The following is a 21854-nucleotide window of genomic DNA, read 5'->3' on the forward strand; positions in this document are numbered from 1 at the left end:
AACTTTATTGGAGTTATGCTACATCTTTCTTCCACGAGAAATTCCATAATTTTATGTTTTGTTGGTGGAAAACTCAGGTGCAGCTCCAGAATCTCCCATAAGTGTTCAATTGGGTTGAGATCTGTTGACTGAGATGGCCAGGACATGGTTTACATAGTTTTCATGCTCATCAAACTATTCAGTGACCACTCGTGCCCTGTGGATGGTGGAATTGTCATTCTATGGAGGTATAGCCATGGTAGCCAAAATAATGGCCTGCCCAGCATTTTTATACATGACTCAGGAACCACACCTGTGTGGAAGCACCTGCTTTCAATATACTTTGTATCCCTCATTCACTGAAGTGTTTCCCTTATTTTGGCAGTTGCCTATATATTTACTGATAGAAGTGTTCCTGCTGTGTTCTGAAGGCGCAGCCAGTGCCAGCCCAGCCAGGCTGTGTGTTAATCTCCTTCTCTCTCTCTGTAAGGGGACAGTACCATTAAAAACAGGAGCGAGCCGATCCCTCTGGGTTTCAAGAAAGGGAATTGGCATTGGGGTAAATGAGCCTTTCATCCATTTTGATGTACTTCCCTCATATACTGTTCATCTGGACCCAGTCCCAACAAGAACCAGGTAGATGCTCTTCTAATGAAGGCTAGAAGAAGGTGTAGTGTTAAGACATTGCAGTGTGGAGGCATATAAAGACCAACCAACCACCCTACTCCCTTTATGAGTAGTTTAAAACTCTCACAAATGTAATGCAGTCCGTTTGTTATTGACGGAAGCGCAACAGTCATCAGAATAGGGTCCCATGGCTTTGGTTTTGGTTCTTTTTGGGTGTTATTTGTGGTCTGGTTCTTTCCCTCACTCCTTCTTTATGGGATTACACTGTTTTCAAGAACTCACAACTAGGGTTTTCTTTAACTGTCCAACTGTTCTTCAATGTGGACATGGCAGCAACTCCAAGAAACTAACATTTGTATACTGTCTTGTTCTTTCTCTACCTCTGTTACCCTTTTGTCTCTGAAACACTCACGCCTCTCTAGATCCTCAGTTTGTGGTGTATCAACTTAAAGTCAAGATCCACACGTCCAACCCGGCTCACACACGGAGGGAAGAAAAGCACATGCTATTTGAGTTTCCCCAACCGCTGCCCGTGTGTGGAGACATCAAAGTGGAGTTCTTTCACAAGCAAAACAAAATGATGAAGAAGGTTGGTTGGTTTGTTCCACCCATCACATGAGTGTCCCTAGTTTCCCCCTGGCTTTCCTTGGCTTCAGCCGTTTTCAATTGCTGTTTTTTCAATGAATTGTGGTTAATAGAGATGAGCATTTTAAATGATTTCACTATTTTAATAATATTTCATATTTTTACCGATATGCGCAGAGTCGAAATACATGTTTTAAAGAAAGTATACATATTTTTTAATCCCGCGACTCGAGAGAGCCGGTGCTCTGCTTGTATCAGCGGGAGGGGCGGGTGTGTGTGACAGACTGTGTGGCACAGAGGGAGAGAGAGTGAGAGAGAAAGTAGCTAAACCGACTCGTTAGACAAACTTGTTGCTGGCATAGGTTATCTATCATACTATCTGGTTGGGCCTGTCTTGAAGTTAGCTAGTTACAATAGCCTGCTAAATTAGCCAGCTAGCTAGCTAAAGAGGCAAGGCTAATTGAGGCTTATTTCCCTGTTCTCCCCATACTTGTCTACAACATATGAAACAACAGCCTACCCAGGGGTTAAAGTTCCCCATAACTGCTACGGATTTCCATCATATGGATTCTGGAGAGGTTGTTTTTGAGATCAGTGTACAGCCGCAATAAAAATCTCTGGTTTGGAGATGACATAGCCTACTACAGACAGAAGCATGTCTGTTCCCAAAAGAGTTAACTGAGGTGCAGTTAACTCTAATGAACTTATCCTCTACAGCAGAGGTAACTCGGGGTCTTCCTTTCCTGTGGTGGTCCTCATGAGACCCAGTTTCATCATAGCGCTTGATGGTTTTTGCGACTGCACTTGAAGAAACTTTGAAAGTTCTTGATATTCTCAAATATTTTATTTTCTCTTATTCTGTGTCCACTGAACTGACATGAATGATTGTTGATGCGCACCAAAGCAGCGCTCATCTCCAACAGCAGTGTGTAGCCTACTGTAGCTGCTGGCAAAGTAATTCAAAGCCTATACTTTATCACTCATGGTGTAACTTTCCAGTGCTGCTATTTTTGCCAGTGGTGGAAAAAGTACCCAATTGTCATACTTGAGTAAAAGTGAAGATACCTTAATAGAAAATGACTTCAGGAAAAGTGAAAGTCACCCAGTAAAATCCTACTTGAGTAAAAGTCTAAAAGTATTTGGTTTTAATTATACTGAAGTATCAAAAGTAAAAGTGTAAATAATTTAAAATTCCTTATATTAAGCAAACCAGACAGCAAATGTACGGATAGCCAGGGGCACACTCCAACACTCAGACATTTACAAATGAAGCATGTGTTTAGTGAGTCAGCCAGAACATAGGCAGTAGGGATGACCAGGTGTGTTCTCTTGATAAGTGTGTGAATTAGACCATTTTCATGTCCTACTAAGCATTCACAATGTAATGGGTTATTTTGGGTGTCAGGGAAAATGTATGGTGTTAAAAAGTGCCATAATTTTCTTTAGAAATGTAGTGAAGTAAAAGTTGTCAAAAATATAAATAGTAAAGTACAGATACCCCCAAAAAATGACTTAAGTAGTCTTTCAAGTATTTTTACTTATGTGCTTTACACCACTGATTTTTGCCATGTAATGTTATTCAAACAAAATCAGACAACCTCATAGTAGAATAGTTTACCTATTTACCTAGTCGGTGTGTTCTATGCGTGATAAATATTCCTTGAGGCGCATTCAAGTTGCGAGAGCCAGGAGGGAGGGAAACATGTATTCTGACAAGCAGTTAATACACAACAATTCTTATTTCAGTCGTATGAAAAAAATGTAAAAGCAGTTTTGGCAAATGAATTTTGAAAGCAGGTTTGGCATTTGTTAAGATGGGATCCCAGTTTTACATTGCTACTATGTAAATATATATATTTATTTATTTATTTATATATATTTAGCAACCAGAGTTCCAAGCATGGTTTAGGCACAGCTGCGCAACAGAGCTCTTAAAAGGGGCAATGTCATCTTAAAAGGGAAATTTCATACTTTGTAAAAAATTGAATGTTTTGAGTGAAGAAAAATTATTTAAAGTAATAATAATTACAACAATCCGGATGTTGTGTCCAATGGGGTAAATGCAGATGGATAAACCCCATGGTTCAGCATATTTATTTACTGTCACTATTCTGCATCAGTTGGGCTACAGGTGTTGGATCAAATCAAATACATTTTTATTGGTCACATACACATGGTTAGCAGATGTTAATGTGAGTGTAGCATAATGCTCGTACTTCTGGTTCCGACAGTGCAGTAAAATCTAACAAGTAATCTAACAATTCCACAACTACCTAATACTCACAAATCTAAAGGGATGGAATAAGAATATGTACATATAAATATATGGATGAGCGATGACCGAGCGGCATAGGCAAGATGCAATAGATGGTATAAGATACAGTATATACATATGGGATGAGTATTGCAAGATATGTAAACATTATTAAAGTGACATTATTTAAAGTGACTAGTTATCCATTTATTAAAGTGGCCAATGATTTCAAGTCTGTATGTAGGCAGCAGCTTCTACTGTGTTAGTGATGGCTGTTTAACAGTCTGATGGCCTTGAGATAGAAGTTGTTTTTCAGTCTCTCGGTCCCAGCTTTGATGCACCTGTACTGACCTTGCCTTCTGGATGGTAGTGGGGTGAACAGGCAGTGGCTCAGGTGGTTGTTGTCCTTAATTATCTTTTTTACCTTCCTGATAGTTTGCCCCCGGTGACGTGTTGTGCAGACCCCCCCACCCTCTGGAGAGCCTTGCTGTTGTGGACAGTGCAGTTGCCGTACCAGGCGGTGATACAGCATGACAGGATGCTCTCAATTGTGCATCTGTAAAAGTTTGAGGGTTTTGAGTGACAAGACAAATTTATTCAGCCTCTTGAGGTTGAAGAGGTGCTGTTGCGCCTTCTTCACCACACTGTCTGTGTAGGTGGACCATTTCAGTTTGTCCGTGATGTGTACACAGAGGAACTTAACTTTCCACCTTCTCCACTGCTGTCCCGTGGATGTGGATAGTTGGGTGCTCCCTCTGCTGTTTCCTGAAGTCCACGATCATCTCCTTTGTTTTATTGATGTTGAGTGAGCTGTTGTTTTCTTGACACCACACTCCGAGTGCCTTCACCTCCTCCCTGTAGGCTGTCTCGTCGTTGTTGTTAATCAAGCCCACTACTGTTGTGTCGTTTGCAAACTTGCTGATTTGAGTTGGAGGCGTGCATGGCCACGCAGTCATGGGTGAACAGGGAGTACAGGAGGTAGCTGAGCATGCACCCTTGTGAGGCCCCAGTGTTGAGGATCAGCGAAGTGGAGATGTTGTTTCCTACCTTCACCACCTGGGGGCGGGCCGTCAAAGTCCAGGACCCAATTGCACAGGGTGGGGTTGAGACCCAGGGCCTCAAGCTTAATGATGAGTTTGGAGGGTACTATGGTGTTGAATGCTGAGCTGTAGTCAATGAACAGCATTTTTACATAGGTGTTCCTCTTGTCCAGATGGGATAGGGCAGTGTGATGGTGATTGCGTTGTCTGTGGACCTATTGGGGCGGTATGCAAACTGAAGTGGGTCTAAGGTGGCCGGTAAGGTGGAGGTGATATGATCCTTGACTAGTCTCTCAAAGCACTTCATGATGACAGAAGTGAGTGCTATGGTGCGATAGTAATTTTGTTCAGTTATCTTTGCCGCCTTGAGTACAGGAACAATGGTGGCCATCTTAAAGCATGTGGGGACAGCAGACTGGAATAGGGAGCGATTGAATATGTCCGTAAACGCGTCTAGGGATGCCGTTTGGGACAGCAGCCTTGCGAGGGTTAACACATTTTAAATGTCTTACTCATGCTTATTGCTAATCGTGTATCTGATAATATAGACCATGCCTAGGCTATATGCATGGTCCAATATGTTAAATTATTTAAAAATGTTTACCAATATGTTATTGGGCCCATTTCTGTAGGTGGAAATTGTATTTTAGATGGTGTCAGCATTTTATTTTTATACATTTTGGGAGTAGAATGTCCTTTTTTAAAGTCACCAGAACTGACCTCAGTCCTACATAAAAAAATGATCTGGGGTCCTGGACCTCCTAAGCAAGGGGACTGTAATTTGTCAAACTCACTGTTTAATAAATGTACAAAATTATCCTCTATCTTTAAAGGCATGATGGTCATGACTTTCTTACATGAAAAGGGAGGTTAACTTGGCCCCAGACAAACCCCTGAGTTGGTTGATCATTATAGCCTACTTCTTCTCATTTATCTAACGTAATGAATTGATTCGAAGTCTTCCACTTGCTACACATGGAGCCTCTGACTGTAGCGCCGCTTTGATTGACTGACGAACAAGCTACACGTGTGAAGGCTAGTGGTGCCTCTTTTTTTTTATGGGGCGCACTCAAAAAAACTCTCAATTGTTGTTTTATGAAAATGTTTAATGTAAATGTCTATCCTTGTAGGCTATGCAGCAATGTCACATACATATATATATTTTTTTTAGACTTCAGACAGACTCCATTACAGTTAGTCAGTACCTCACCCTCTCCCTCCACTATTCAGGATAAGATGTTCCACTTCTGGGTTAACACCTTCTTCATTCCCGGGCCATCGGAGGAGAGCATGGAGAAGGTGGAGAACGGGTCGGTGGTGGTGAACGACATGGAAGGGGTCCAGAACCAGCCCCCGGGCGGCCCCCCTCCCTATGCCCAGCCCCCCCAGAGCGCCAAGCGCAGGGACAGCAGCAAAGACAGTGACGGGGACTACCTCATCCTCGCGCTGACCAAGAATGACCTGGACAAGGCCAACAAAGACAAAGCTAACCGCTACTTCTCACCTAATTTCAAGGTGAGCCATTCAAACTAATGGTTGTAATGGATTATCGTGGTTTAATTAATGAGGAAGGTAATACAAATCTTTTACAAGGTTCCCTTTTCTGATAATGGCTTACCCTTTCTCTCTCGCTGCTTTAGGTGAAGTTGTATTTCACAAAAACCGTGGAAGATTCTTTGAATTCCGAGGTGAGCACTTCGACATCCGTCACTCCGGACGTTAGCGACAATGAGCCTGACCATTATCGATATTCCGACACCACTGACTCTGATCCGGAAAATGAACCTTTTGACGAGGAACAGCACACGCAAATCACAAAAGTGTGAACTTTTTTTATCAGGAAAAAACAGGAGAGAACTTGAATATGAACTCAAAAGAAGAACCTTTGTCCCCCTACCTTCCCCAAAATGGCAATAGAGCATCATCATGTCAAATGCCAATTTTTGTAAAAAAAAATATTATCCTGACCAATATGTTTTTCTTATTTTCTTTGGCGCGGCCGTGTTCCATGCACAAAGTATTGACACTGTTGGCCCGTGGGGAAAGGTGCTTGTGTGTGTTTGTATGTGTGTGTGTGTATGTGTATATACAGTGCCTTGCGAAAGTATTCGGCCCCCTTGAACTTTTTGACCTTTTGCCACATTTCAGGCTTCAAACATAAAGATATAAAACTGTAATTTTTTGAAGAATCAACAAGTGGGACACAATTATGAAGTGGAACGAAATTTATTGGATATTTCAAACTTTTTTAACAAATAAAAAAACTGAAAAATTGGCCGTGCTAAATTATTCAGCCCCTTTACTTTCAGTGCAGCAAACTCTCTCCAGAAGTTCAGTGAGGATCTCTGAATGATCCAATGTTGACCTAAATGACTAATGATGATAAATAGAATCCACCTGTGTGTAATCAAGTCTCTGTATAAATGCACCTGCTCTGTGATAGTCTCAGAGGTCCGTTTAAAGCGCAGAGAGCATCATGAAGAACAAGGAACACACCAGGCAGGTCCGAGATACTGTTGTGGAGAAGTTTAAAGCCGGATTTGGATACAAAAATATTTCCCAAGCTTTAAACATCCCAAGGAGCACTGTGCAAGCGATAATATTGAAATGGAAGGAGTATCAGACCACTGCAAATCTACGAAGACCCGGCCGTCCCTCTGAACTTTCAGCTCATACAAGGAGAAGACTGATCAGAGATGCAGCCAAGAGGCCCATGATCACTCTGGATGAACTGCAGAGATCTACAGCTGAGGTGGGAGACTCTGTCCATAGGACAACAATCAGTCGTATACTGCACAAATCTGGCCTTTATGGAAGAGTGGCAAGAAGAAAGCCATTTCTTAAAGATATCCATAAAAAGTGTCATTTAAAGTTTGCCACTAGCCACCTGGGAGACACACCAAACATGTGGAAGAAGGTGCTCTGGTCAGATGAAACCAAAATGGAACTTTTTGGCAACAATGCAAAACGTTATGTTTGGCGTAAAAGCAACACAGCTCATCACCCTGAACACACCATCCCCACTGTCAAACATGGTGGTGGCAGCATCATGGTTTGGGCCTGCTTTTCTTCAGCAGGGGCAGGGAAGATGGTTAAAATTGATGGGAAGATGGATGGAGCCAAATACAGGACCATTCTGGAAGAAAACCTGATGGAGTCTGCAAAAGACCTGAGACTGGGACGGAGATTTGTCTTCCAACAAGACAATGATCCAAAACATAAAGCAAAATCTACAATGGAATGGTTCACAAAACATATCCAGGTGTTAGAATGGCCAAGTCAAAGTCCAGACCTGAATCCAATCGAGAATCTGTGGAAAGAACTGAAAACTGCTGTTCACAAACGCTCTCCATCCAACCTCACTGAGCTCGAGCTGTTTTGCAAGGAGGAATGGGCAAACATTTCAGTCTCTCGATGTGCAAAACTGATAGAGACATACCCCAAGCGACTTACAGCTGTAATCGCAGCAAAAGGTGGCGCTACAAAGTATTAACTTAAGGGGGCTGAATAATTTTGCACGCCCAATTTTTCATTTTTTTATTTGTTAAAAAAGTTAAAAAGATCCAATAAATTTCGTTCCACTTCATGATTGTGTCCCACTTGTTGTTGATTCTTCACAAAAAATTACAGTTTTATATCTTTATGTTTGAAGCCTGAAATGTGGCAGAAGGTCAAAGTTCAAGGGGGCCGAATACTTTCGCAAGGCACTGTATATATATGTGTGTGTGTGTGGTGTGTGTGTGTGTGTGTGTGTGTGTGTGTGTGTGTGTGTGTGTGTGTGTGTGTATACATATACACACACACACACACATACATACATACATACATACATACATACACGTATATATAAAAAGTTTGGACACACCTGCTAATTCCAGGGTTTTTCTTTTACTGTTTTCTACATTGTAGAATAATAGTGAAGACATCAAACTATGAAATAACCCATGAAATAATGTAGTAACCAATAGTGTTAAAGAAATTAAAAGTTAATTTCTGGAATTGCTTTCCTCCTTAATGCGTTTCAGCCAATCAGTTGTGTTGTTACAAGGTAGGGTTGGTAAACGGAAGATAGCCCTATTTTGTAAAAGACCAAGTCCGTATGATGGCAAGAACAGCTCAAATAAGTAAAGAGAAACGACAGTCCATCATTACTTTAAGACATGAAGGTCAGTCAATCTGGAAAATCTCAAGAACTTTTAAAGTTTCTTCACGTGCAGTCGCAAAAACCATCAAGCGCTATGATGAAACTTGCTCTCATGAGGACCGCCACAGGAAAGAAAGACACAGAGTTACCTCTGCTGCAGAGGAAAAGTTCATTAGAGTTACCAGCCTCAGAAATCGGCAATTAACTGCACCTCAGATTGCAGACAAAATAAATGTTTCACAGAGATCAAGTAACAGAATGTGTTCTTAACTGACTTGCCTAGTTAAATAAAAGTTAAATAAAATAAATAAACAGACATCTCAACATCAACTGTTCAGAGGAGACTGAATCAGGCCTTCGTGGTCGAATTGCTGCAAAGAAACCACTACTAAAGGACACCAATAAGAATAAGAGACTTGCTTGGGCCAAGAAACACGGGCAATGGACAGTAGACCGGTGGAAATCTGTCCTTTGGTCTGGAGTCCAAATTGGAGATTTTTGGTTCCAGACACCGTGTCTTTGTGAGATGCAGAGTAGGTGAACGGATGGTCTCTGCATGTGTGGTTCTCACCGTGAAGCATAGAGGAGGAGGTGTGACGGTGTGGGGGTGCTTTGCTGGTGACACTGATTTATTTAGAATTCAAGGCACACTTAACCAGCATGGCTACAAAAGCATTCTGCAGCGATATGCCATCCCATCTGGTTTGGGCTCAGTGGGACTATCATTTGTTTTTCAACAGGACAATGACCCAAAACATACCTCCAGGTCAAAAAGGGCTATTTGCCCAAGAATTAGAGTGATGGTGCTGCACCAGGGGCGGCAGGTAGCCTAGTTGGGCTAGTGCGTTGGGCCAGTAACCGGAAGATTGCTAGATCGAATCCCCAAGCTGACAAGGTAAAAATCTGTCGTTCTTCCCCTGAACAAGGCAGTTAACCTACTGTTCTTAGGCCGTCATTGTAAATAAGAATTTGTTCTTATCTGACATGCCTAGTTAAATAAAGGTTAAATAAAATAAAAAAATCAGAAGACCTGGCCTCCACAATCACCTGACCTCAACCCAATTGCGATGGTTTGAGATGAGTTGGACCGCAGAGTGAAGAAAAATCAGCCAACAAGTGCTCAGCGTAGGTGGGAACTCCAAGACTGTTGGAAAAGCATTCCAGGTGAAGCTGGTTGAGAGAATGCCAAGCGTGTGCAAAGCTTTCATCAAGGCAAAGGGTGGCTACTTTAAAGAATCTCAAATATATTTTGATTTGTTTAACACTTTTTTTGGTTACTACATGATTCCATATGTGTTATGTCATAGTTTTGATGTCTTCACTATTATTCTACAATGTAGAAAATAGTAAAAATAAAGAAAATCCTTGAATAAGTAGGTGTGTCCAAACTTGACTGGTACTGTATGTCTCTCACTACATGACCAAAAGTATGTGGACACGTGCTCATCGAACATCTCATTCCAAAATAATGGGCATTAATATACATTTAGTCCCCCCTTTGCTGCTAATACAGCCTCCACTCTTCTGGGTAGGCTTTCTACTAGATGTTGGAATATTGCTGCGGGGACTTGCTTCCATTCAGCCACGAGCATTAGTAAGGTCAGGCACTGATGTTGGGCGATTAGGCCTGGCTCGCAGTCAGCGTTCCAATTCATCCAAAGGTGTTCGATGGGGTTGGAAGTACAGAATCGTCTAGAATGTCATTGTATGCTGTAGCATTAATATTCTCTTCACTGGAAATAAGGGACCTAGCACGAACCATGAAAAACAGCCCCAGAACCTTATTCCTCCTCCACAGAACTTACCAGTTGGCACTATATGCATTGGGGCAGCTACTGTTCTCCTGGCATTCTCCAAACACAGATGTGTCCATCAGACTGCCAGATAAACGCTTTTCCACTGTTCCAGAGTCCAATGGTGCCGCGCTTTACCCCACCCCACAGCCAACATTTGGCATTGCGCAGGGTATTCTTAGGCTTGTGTGCGGCTGCTTGGCCATGGAAACCCATTTCATAAATCTCCCGACGAACAGTTCTTCTGCTGATGTTGCTTCCAGAGGCAGTTTGGAACTCTGTAGTGAATGTTGCAACCCAGGACAGATGCTTTTTACACGCTTCAGCACTCAGCGGTCCTGTTCTGTGAGCTTGTGTGGCTTACTACTTCGCGGCTGAGCCGTTGTTGCTCCTAGACGTTTCTACTTCACAATAACAGCACTTACAGTTGACGGGGGCAGCTCTAGCAGGGCAAACATTTTACTAACTGACTTGGTGGAAAGGTGGCATCCTATGACTGGGCCACGTTGAAAGTTACTGAGCTCTAAAGTAAGGCCATTCTTATGCCAATGTTTGTCTCTGGAGATTGCATGGCCATGTGCTCTATTTCATACACCTGTCAGCAACAAGCGTTGCTAAAATAGCCGAATCCACTAATTTGAAAGTGTGTCCACATACTTTTGTATATATTGTGTGTGCAGTGCTTAATTTGCCCTGGATCCACTCTGTTTTGGACTGTTTTGTTTCTGGAAAATATTTGGCCGGATCCGGTAACTCTCAGTTGCATGACAAATAATTGTACATTTTTGCAATGTTAAAATTCGAACAAAAAGCGCTAAGTTCATCCGAGTTGCCAATTCGTTAATTATCCTGCCCCCACAATAAACGTAATGTGAAAAAGAAGATTTTCAGCTCCGGCCTAATATTCTAAGGTTTGGGCCGGCCAGGGTTTATGGTTTGTGCAACATTGTAACCTATGTTTGAGACAACCGCGTGGCAGTGGCTCCATGAGAAGCAGGCCAGTGTCTCTTACATAACTACAATGAGATTAACTTTATATGATCTCTCTGCCGTGATAGATGTGAGCCTGCAACTCATCTCTCCATTGTTGCACTTCATCATTTATTTCCTTATAGAATTGTACGAAGGGTTCTGAAGCAACTGCAGCACCCTTGATAAATTTAAATATATTTGCCAAAATTATATAATTACTGCTGTCTGTTCAGAAATAAATGAAATAATTCAGATCAGCCTACTACACCACGAGAAGGCCTATTATTTAGCTACAGAGGATCAATAGCTTCTTTAAAAAAATAACCTAGCTGTGGATTGTAGCCCAATAACAACGAATAGCCTACAGTCGGGAACGTGCAGCAAATCTGTCAGTGAAAAAAACGCATGCAGACAAAACAGGCCTTTCACAATATTTCAAATACAATCGAGGAAAAACACAAGTTGGAAAACAAATGGCTCATGGTGAAAATAGGAGACTATGCTGTAGGCTACCAAAATATTTGATCAACTTCCAAATATTGTTTTACAAAGTAAAAGGGGAGAGAGGCTTTTGGCATGAGCGCTTCAGCCATCACCAGGGAGTGAGCTGTGCAACATTGGGTGAGTGAGTCAGTAACACTGGAAAGCATTTTTAGGACTATAATTTCCTTATATTGTAGCCTACAATGTGTCTCCACACACCTAGGCCTAGGCTATTGATGGATTTAAGGCAGGGTCGTTTTTATTGAGCTCAGATTCTCAGTTTGTCGGTGTCTAAGTAGCCTGACATTTTTAGCATTTGTGTGGTATTAAAAAATATTATGCCAAAGTCTGCAGTCATGTAAAATTTACTTAGAATTGCATGAAATGTGTTTATGAAAGGCCAAATTTTTCTAAGACCCTAGGCTACTAAAAATGTTCTCCATGTGTGCAACTTCTGTAAGTGCCTCTGCTCTGTGGCACTTTTTCTCATGCGTTCCAGAACCTCTGAACTCCCTAGGTCACCCCCCTCTCTCTGTTTTTGTTCCGGCACCTCCCGATTTACAAATTAAGGTGTGTGTGTGTGAACAAACTTTGTGTCAAAGACAATGGAAACGAGTAACAATCAGGAGGACTACGCTCCTTCTGTCAAAACCAAGGCCAGTGCTGCAGTCACTTTGTTTCTATTCCTGTCTTCTCCCTCCCCTTTTCCTTCTCCTACCCCCTCCACCACACCTTTTCACTCATCCTCCTTTACTGTGAATGCTTCTCGTGCCCTTTGCAGGCTGTCACGCGACGAGGACTTTTGGCCTTTGAAGCTGCATGAAGGCGGTGCGTTGGGGGCGTGGTTGAGTTATGAAGAGGCTAATGTCTAAAGCATTGCCATTCCTTTTCCCACTGTGTATATGTTTAAATTATGCAGAACAAGGCATCCCATTTAATTGTCAATGTATTTTTATTTTATCCTAAAATAAAAAATATAATACACGAAACAGCAGGGAGACAAGCGTTGCAATGTCAACACTTTATATACATTTAAAGGACTGTGGCAGTGTGCATGTATTGGAATTTAGCGTCCATCCCTAATAAATGTATGCAATGTTGTCTTTTCTTGCAGAAACACGTTTTCCAATGTATTAAGCGCTCAGGTTATCCTGTGGATTGACTGGTCTTTTTGGGGTGAATTGCATCATGGAGGGGGGAGAGTAGAATATGACATGAAAGCTCATCCAATTGCAATGCAGTGTGGACCACCACTGATGACAGACATGAGCTCTTGGATCCCTTGATCTTGTCCCACACTGGGCTACCATTATAGAGGTCTAACTCACATGCAACTACACTGAACAAAAATATAAAGGCAACATGTAGTGTTGTTTCATGAGCTAAAATAAAAGATCCCAGAAATGTTACACATGCACAAAAAGCTTATTTCTCTCAAATGTTGTGTAGACATTTGTTTACATCCCTCCTTTGGGGGGAGGGAGGCATTATCTAAGATACTCTTTGAAGAAGTAGTTTTTTTTGGTGCTTTCGGAAGATAGGCAGGGACTGTGCTCTCCAAGCTTCAGGGGGAAGCTGGTTCCACCATTGGGGTCCCAGGACAGAGAAGAGCTTGGACTGGGCTGAGTGGGAGCTGCCCTCCCGTAAGGGGTGGAGGTCAAGAGACCAGAGGTGGCAGAATGGCGTGCTCGGGTTGGGGTGTAGGGTTTGAGTATAGGTATCCTGAAGATAGGAAGGGGCGCTTGCTGCTCTGTAGGCAAGCATCATAGTCGTGTAGTGGATGCCAATTTTTTCAACTATAAGCAGTTGATTTCATACCCAGCTATCATTATCATGCCAGTGGGCTGTCTGCCTGTCTGCTTTTCCAGGTTTTCTCCATCCCAGCAGCTGAAACATAGTAAACTCTTGGTAATTGAGATGCAGCCCTGGAGAGAGAGAGAGCTGCCTGTGCCTGGGTAAAGCAGTTTACTCCGCTCCCCACACTTCTGTGGCTCCCCAAATGAAAGAGGAACAGGATTAAGTACCATGTCACTGATAGGAAGCAGGACCCTGGCTAAAGCAAGACCACTTGTCCTCTGACAACAAAATAGAATATGAATAAAGTATTTAAAAAAAAAAAAAAAAGTGTTCCCACCCCAGGGACAGTCAGTCACATAATCCCCCTCTGCTCTATTAAGAGTTGCTCCCCCGGTCTCATCAAAGAGTCTGGCAGGAGTCGCTAGGGCCTTACTGTAATTGGCTAGAGTGGTGGAGAGTAGAGTCCCTAGTATGTTAGATTATTACTGAATGGGTTGGGTTGGGAGAGATGCCTCAGCCTTCGATGGGCAAATAAAGACTGAAGCTTAATACACTGGGCTCTGGAAGATTCCAGTTCAAGCTGCCAACCCACATGTTGTTTTTAATTAGGCCTTAATCGCAGTGATATATAGATAAATAAAATAAATAAGCAGCATGATGTTGGTATAGCGAATAGCTCTTCTAATATACTGGGTTTCTCATGGTATTTCCTTGTATCTCTCTGGTTTCACCATCTTATATACATTCACAGCACTAGCTGTTAATGTGAGGGGTAGAGCACACATCAAATATATAGATTCAAACACACTATTATGATTAAATAGGGCAGTTGCAAAGTATGGCTCAGCACAGCAGGACCTGGCAATCCTCCCCCCACCCCTCTGCCTGGCTGAACAGCTGTGTTGCGTTTGGATTAGGCCAATAATAAATCAGGAAGTCGAAAATAAACAAAAGCTTTAAAAAAAACACAGGAGCTGTAAAGTTACCAAAGACTCAGCGGCACAACTGACAGCCTGTGGAAAAAGAGCACAGACATAAACACTACACACATTTACTGTATCATATTGAAAGCACATACAGTACCAGTCAAAAGTTTGGACACACCTACTCATTCCAGGGTTTTTCTTTATTTTACAATTTTTCTACATTGTAGAATAATTGTGAAGACATCAAAACTATAAAATAACACACATGGAATCATGTAACCAATTGTAACTTATCCAAACAAGAATTTCCTTGTCTGTCGAGGCAGTGTCCTCTTTACCCTTACGTTTGATATGTTGAATATTCCATGTGATTCAACTGGGGCTGTAGGAGAGTTAAGCCCAACATTTGCAATGATCTCAATATAATTTGGCCTCTATAAATACATGCAGGTCAAGCTATGGAGATTCTCCGAGTGCACCCACATGTGGGCCCTGCTTGATAGGAGTGCTCCAGTCCTTTCGGCCTCTCGCCCTCACACAGTCAACTCCAACTTTTACACTAGTGATCACAACCCTTCTGCCCTGCACTCTACTTACCCATTACTGTACATTGCTGCACAAGGACACCCACATAGTTATAGAAATGTCAATTTTCCTATCTGAATGCATCATGATGACCTTTGTGATCAGAAGATACGTTATTGTGATATGATTGCCTTGTAAACGTGAGGTTTTAGAATTGTATGAGTTATTTATTTGTGAATATATGCAGTTCCAGTCAAAAGTTTGGACACCTACTCATTCCAGGGTTTTTCATTATTTGTACTATTTTCTACATTGTAGAATAATAGTGAAGACCACAAAACTATGAAATAACACATATGGAATCATGTAGTAACCAAAAAATATTAAAGAAATCAAAATATACTGCTCAAAAAAATAAAGGGAACACTAAAATAACACATCCTAGATCTGAATGAATGAAATAATCTTATTAAATACTTTTTTCTTTACATAGTTGAATGTCCTGACAACAAAATCACACAAAAATAATCAATGGAAATCCAATTTATCAACCCATGGAGGTCTGGATTTGGAGTCACACTCAAAATTAAAGTGGAAAACCACACTACAGGCTGATCCAACTTTGATGTAATGTCCTTAAAACAAGTCAAAATGAGGCTCAGTAGTGTGTGTGGCCTCCACGTGCCTGTATGACCTCCCTACAACGCCTGGGCATGCTCCTGATGAGGTGGCGGATGGTCTCCTGAGGGATCTCCTCCCAGACCTGGACTAAAGCATCCGCCAACTCCTGGACAGTCTGTGGTGCAACGTGGCGTTGGTGGATGGAGCGAGACATGATGGCCCAGATGTGCTCAATTGGATTCAGGTCTGGGGAACAGGTGGGCCAGTCCATAGCATCAATGCCTTCCTCTTGCAGGAACTGCTGACACACTCCAGCCACATGAGGTCTAGCATTGTCTTGCATTAGGAGGAACCCAGGGCCAACCGCACCAGCATATGGTCTCACAAGGGGTCTGAGGATCTCATCTCGGTACCTAATGGCAGTCAGGCTACCTCTGGCGAGCACATGGAGGGCTGTGCGGCCCCCGAAAGAAATGCCACCCCACACCATGACTGACCCACCGCCAAACCGGTCATGCTGGAGGATGTTGCAGGCAGCAGAACGTTCTCCACGGCGTCTCCAGACTCTGTCACGTCTGTCACATGTGCTCAGTGTGAACCTGCTTTCATCTGTGAAGAGCACAGAGCGCCAGTGGCGAATTTGCCAATCTTGGTGTTCTCTGGCAAATGCCAAATGTCCTGCACGGTGTTGGGCTGTAAGCACAACCCCCACCTGTGAACGTCGGGCCCTCATACCACCCTCATGGAGTCTGTTTCTGACCGTTTGAGCAGACACATGCACATTTGTGGCCTGCTGGAGGTCATTTTGCAGGGCTCTGGCAGTGCTCCTCCTGCTCCTTCTTGCACAAAGGCGGAGGTAGCGGTCCTGCTGCTGGGTTGTTGACCTCGTACGGCCTCCTCCACGTCTCCTGATGTACTGGCCTGTCTCCTGGTAGCGCCTCCATGCTCTGGACACTACGCTACGCTGACAGACACAGCAAACCTTCTTGCCACAGCTCGCATTGATGTGCCATCCTGGATGAGCTGCACTACCTGAGCCACTTGTAACAAGGTAGGGGTGGTATACAGAAGATAGCCATATTTGGTAAAAGACCAAGTCCATATTATGGCAAGAACAGCTCAAATAAGCAAAGAGATACAATAGGCCATCATTCATTTAAGACATGAAGCTCTGTCAATGCAGAACATTTCAAGAACATTGAAAGTAATATTCAGTCATAATGTGAACACAATTAGATACATTTAGTCTGACACATTTCACACCCCATACAGTATGGTCCACATGCGAAGTGCCTCACTGCCCCCCCCCCCCCCCCCCCCCTTTTGGTCATTTATTGTAGTAGCTGATGAGGGGTATTGCAGCTGAAAGATGCTCAAAATAATAAATGGTAGAAACATCTGTGGAATATCACTCTCCTCTCCCTGAATGTTCTTCCTAACAGAGAGGCTCAGAGCTTCAAATAATGCATTTGTTTTTCTTTTTTATACAAAATGTGTAATTTAGCTACTTTAAACACCAAAAGAAAGATGCCCAGGGTCCCTGCTCATCTGCGTAAATGTGCCTTAGGCATGCTACAAGGAGGCATGAGGACTGCAGATGTGGCCAGGGCAATAAATTGCAATGTCCGTACTGTGAGTGCTGTCTTAGCGTCTTTTGGTGTTTTTCAGCGTCAGTAGAAAGGCCTCTTTAGTGTCCTAGGTTTTCAGAACTGTGACCTTAATTGCCTACCGTCTGTAAGCTGTTAGTGTCTTAATTAACGATCGTTCTACAGGTGCATGTTCATTAATTGTTTATGGTTCATTGAACAAGCATGGGAAACAGTGTTTAAACCCTTTACAATGAAGATCTGTGAAGTTATTTGGATTTTTACAAATTATCTTTAAAAGACAGGGTCCTGAAAAAGGGACGTTACTTTTTTTGCTGAGTTGATTTCTGTCCTTGAGCTGTTCTTGTCTAATGATATTCTGTATTATGACATTCTGTATTGTTTCATTTTTTGTGTGGACCCCAGGAAGAGTAGCTGCTGCTTTTGCAACAGCTAATGGGGATCCTAATAAAATACCAAATGGGAGCTTTAGAGTTGACATTTGGTAGGTGACAAGTCAGAGATACATGTGTACATGTATTAGGCTTATACACAATATACCGCACAGGAGGTTGGTGGCACCTTAATTGGGGAGGACGGGCTCGTGGTAATGGCTGGAGCGGAATTAGTGGAAGGGTATCAAAAAATCAAACATATGGTTTCCATGTGTTTGATGCCATTCCATTTACTCCGTTCCAGCCATTATTATGAGCCGTCCTCCCTTCAGAAATCTCCTGTGATATACCATATTAGGAAAGGCAGGCCATGGGTTTAATAAGAGGTCACAAAGGTTAAATTACAACTTTAGAACTTATCCTAAGTGGCCTGGGGTGGCCTAGCGGTCTAAGCCGCTGCCTCTGGAGTGCATTTACGATGTACCGCTGCCAGCCTGGGTTTAAATCCAGCCCACTGCTCTTTCAGCACCCTATGCTTCCTTTTGTCTCTATCCAATAAATTTACAAATACTTTAAAAAAGTATATTTAAACAAAAAACTGACCCTAAAATTGGTTGCTTTCCCTAGAAATATGTGGTGATGTGTCTTGTTCCCACCCTCCCTTTTAACTCCAAGGAAGGTCTGACAACATCTCAGGATGTTGGGCCTTTTCTTTCCATTAATCTATTGTATAAACCAGGGGTGTCAAACTCATTCCATGGAGGGCCTAGTGTCTTCGTGATTTTGGTTTTCCTTTTATATTAAGACCTAGATAACCAGGTGAGGGGAGTTCTTTACTAATTAGTGACCTTAATTAATCAATCAAGTACAAGAGAGGAGCGAAAACCTGCAGACACTCGACCCTCTGTGGAATGAGTTTGACATGTGACATACATCATAGGTGCATCTGTTGTATAAATCGTGTGTGTGTGTGTGTGTAGTTTGCGTGTGTGTTTCAATGTAGGCCTATGCATTTGAGGATCACATGGAAACAGTTGCTGCTGTCACCGCCACTAACCCCATACCGCAGTGTAGGGGTGGGAGCACATTTTTGTTGTAACCCTGAACAAGCACACCTGATTCAACTTTTCAACTAATCATCAAGCCTTCAATTAGTTGAATGAGGTGTGTTGGAAAACACTGCCCTAGCCAACACACACTAGCCTAGTGCGTGCCCATCCATTCCCTAAAGTGTGTTATAAGTAAAGTTGACTGGTGTCCAATGCCCATTGCATATTGAAAGGCATGTACATACGTACATGTCCATAAACAGTGTACAATTACAGTATAAATTATTCACACAGAAATAGTCTCCACACACAGGAACTTGCATTTGGCTTGGCTCAGGGGTGTGGTGGTAAAGCATCTCTCTGCTAAGTTGTGTTGGCCTGCACCCTCTAGGGGAATAAAGACCACATTTATCAGCCTTTACTGTGACATGTCCCTCTACCTGACTTTTACTCTGAAATCTTAGAGCCGGTGTAATCTTCCCTCTCTCCTCTCCCACTTTATCAAGTGTCAGCAGAAGGTAATATGAGGCATATGGCTGCTGATGACAGCCCCTAATCCTTACACTGATAACTGATTGTTACCCACCCGCTGTAGTCTCATCCCCATACCGAGAGGAGAGCAGCAGTGTGTGCGTGTGCTCATACGATAGCTACAGTATATCCTTCCCCTCACTCTATAAAGGTGTCCTGACCACTTATGAGTGTCGCTATTTGACATGGTTGATATGCAGAGAGTTATAGGAAAGAGATAGATGTTTGTTAGATATTTAAATCATGGACATGTATAAGGGGAAGTGAAGTGGGTTATGTGTGTGAGAATGGGTAATAGCATGAGGCCTCTAAATAAGATATACTGTACCAAGCATCTGAGAATTTTAGTGGGCGTACATCAATAAGTCTATGGTAGGATATTGTGCATGTGACTGTATGCGTGTGGTGGTATGTTTGTGAATGTGCGTTAGTGGGTAGTGTTCATATTTCTCTGTTATCATTCATGTTTCTTTGAAATAATGCACTGTTCATGTTTGTTTCTGTGTAATATTACTTATGTTTCTTTGAAAAGTGTTTATTTGAAAAGAAAAGTACTATGGGTCTGTGCATGTGAGTGGTTGTATTACGTAAATACCACAACTTCCAGGTGCTACATGTGTGCATAGGCTATACTGTACTATGCATGACACTCACGCGACAGTGTGCATGTGTCTTCTCATTTGGAGCCAGCCAGCTAGGCAGCCAGGGCTTTTTAATGGGCCTGTGATTTGACAGAATCCCGAGGGGGGAAGGGGGATTAGGATTAGCAGCTGTTTCCCCTTAAACACGAGGCGATACGCCACGTCTACGCTGTGCTGCTGACGGCAAATTAATAGACGAATAGGACATGCGTGTGTCGTCTCAGATAATGCTAAAACCCAGCCGATTCATAAATAATGAGAAATGTGTCCTTTTCTTGAACCCAGCTGTGTGAATCCACTGTCATACACATTCTACTGTCATACACATGGGCATGCACGCAGGCACACAGACACAGGTAGAGGGACAGGGAGAGAGTTGAAGGCATATTACTGCCGTGAGAAAGGTTTGAAACATAATGTCTTTAATCTGAGAGCAGCACAAAGCCAGCCTACAGATTACGCTGCCTGCCTCTCAAACTACTTTGCAGCAGATCGACATGACCCACAGAGACCGGGACTTCTAACCCCAAACACACACACACACACACACACACACACACACACACACACACACACACACACACACACACACACACACACACACACACACACACACACACACACACACACACACACACACACACACACACACACACACACACACACACACATACACACACTATCATATGTTTTTAAGCAAATAACACATTGATTATTTGAAGAGACTACATTTCAACAGTAAAGTACCAAAATGCCAATGAAGCAGAGGGTGAGGTTGAGGACCCAGACGTCTGTATGAATAACATGGACTGATAGACATAGGCTTGAATTACTCTGACTGAAGAACTACCATCCCTCTAGCATGACCTGGATCCAGACAAACCAGTTACAGATATCGGCTCTATTGATTACAGACCTGTTACAGAACTATTCAGCCGATTCTACTCTCAGTCACTGAACCCTGATAGACAAGACCAGCTCTAATGGCTCTCTCTAGACAATAACTCTGTTCAATCAAGTATGAACCCTGACAAAGACAAATCATCAATGCATTTAACCCTCAAACTACTGTCAGGTCATTTTGACCCAAGAGTCATATTTTTTTTATCATAGCCCAAAAGTGATTTATTCAATTCGTCAGATTTTTCATGACTTTGTCAATGAACTTGTTTTGAATAAATCGAAATAATTGTTTAGTGTTTCTTTATCAGTATGGACTTAAAAAAAATGTAAAGTCCTTTGGGGTCATTTTGACCTAAGCCAAAAACACCTACTTCCGCCTACGGTAGCTTGGTTGATAGGACATTTTATTTGAATCTAGGTTTCTCTGCAGAAATAATAACAAGTTATCCAAACCACCATATTTTGACCAGATAGACAGATCATCTGCAAACATATAGCTCCCCATGTATTCAACTAAAATTGTACTTTTCTATACCATGTGTTATATGGCTGTGTACAAAACCAAAATGACCTTATTTTGTGCATAAAAAAAAGAAAGCTGTATACAAATGCTTGTATAAATGCTTGATAGAACTGCAATACAGAATTCAGATATACTCTGAATCTACAAAGGGAGCTGTATTGGGGTGTGTTTCCTTCATAAAGGAGTTATTCTAGGGCAAATCTAAATCCAAAAATTGAAAAAAGTATATTTGAATCCAAGTTTCTGTGGGTATACATATCCTCAGAGTGTGGAGTGGGGCTTGTTGGAGTAATCTTTAGATCACCTGCAAAGATGTAGCACCTTATGAACTCTCCTATGGTTATAACTGGTTATAACTAGGTATGACCGTATACAAAATCTAAGTAACCTTAGATATATGCTTAGTTGTGACCCTTTGAATGTACATAGTGCTGCATTGATGGGTTTTCTCCATAAAAAACGTATTCAACCAGCTTCTCT

General features: G+C 42.3%; 1 protein-coding gene across 2 annotated transcripts in view; it reads left to right on the forward strand.

The window, feature by feature from the left end:
* Positions 1 to 12978, forward strand: part of LOC106607213 (phosphatidylinositol 3,4,5-trisphosphate 3-phosphatase and dual-specificity protein phosphatase PTEN) — a 40665-nt gene extending 27687 nt beyond the window's left edge. Inside the window, exons 7-10 of one of the 2 annotated variants that reach the window (XM_014203940.3) lie at positions 470 to 538; positions 1029 to 1195; positions 5716 to 6000; positions 6126 to 12978. In XM_014203940.3, the coding sequence (XP_014059415.1) occupies positions 470 to 538; positions 1029 to 1195; positions 5716 to 6000; positions 6126 to 6311 (707 nt within the window). In that variant the 3' untranslated portion in view covers positions 6312 to 12978. The remainder of the gene's footprint in view (positions 1 to 469; positions 539 to 1028; positions 1196 to 5715; positions 6001 to 6125) is intronic. The other variant, XM_014203949.3, reaches the window with a different exon arrangement.
* The last annotated feature ends 8876 nt before the right edge of the window (positions 12979 to 21854 follow it).

This window comes from Salmo salar, chromosome 01 (assembly GCF_965601325.2).
Source record: "Salmo salar chromosome 01, fSalSal1, whole genome shotgun sequence".
Lineage (NCBI taxonomy): Eukaryota > Metazoa > Chordata > Actinopteri > Salmoniformes > Salmonidae > Salmo > Salmo salar.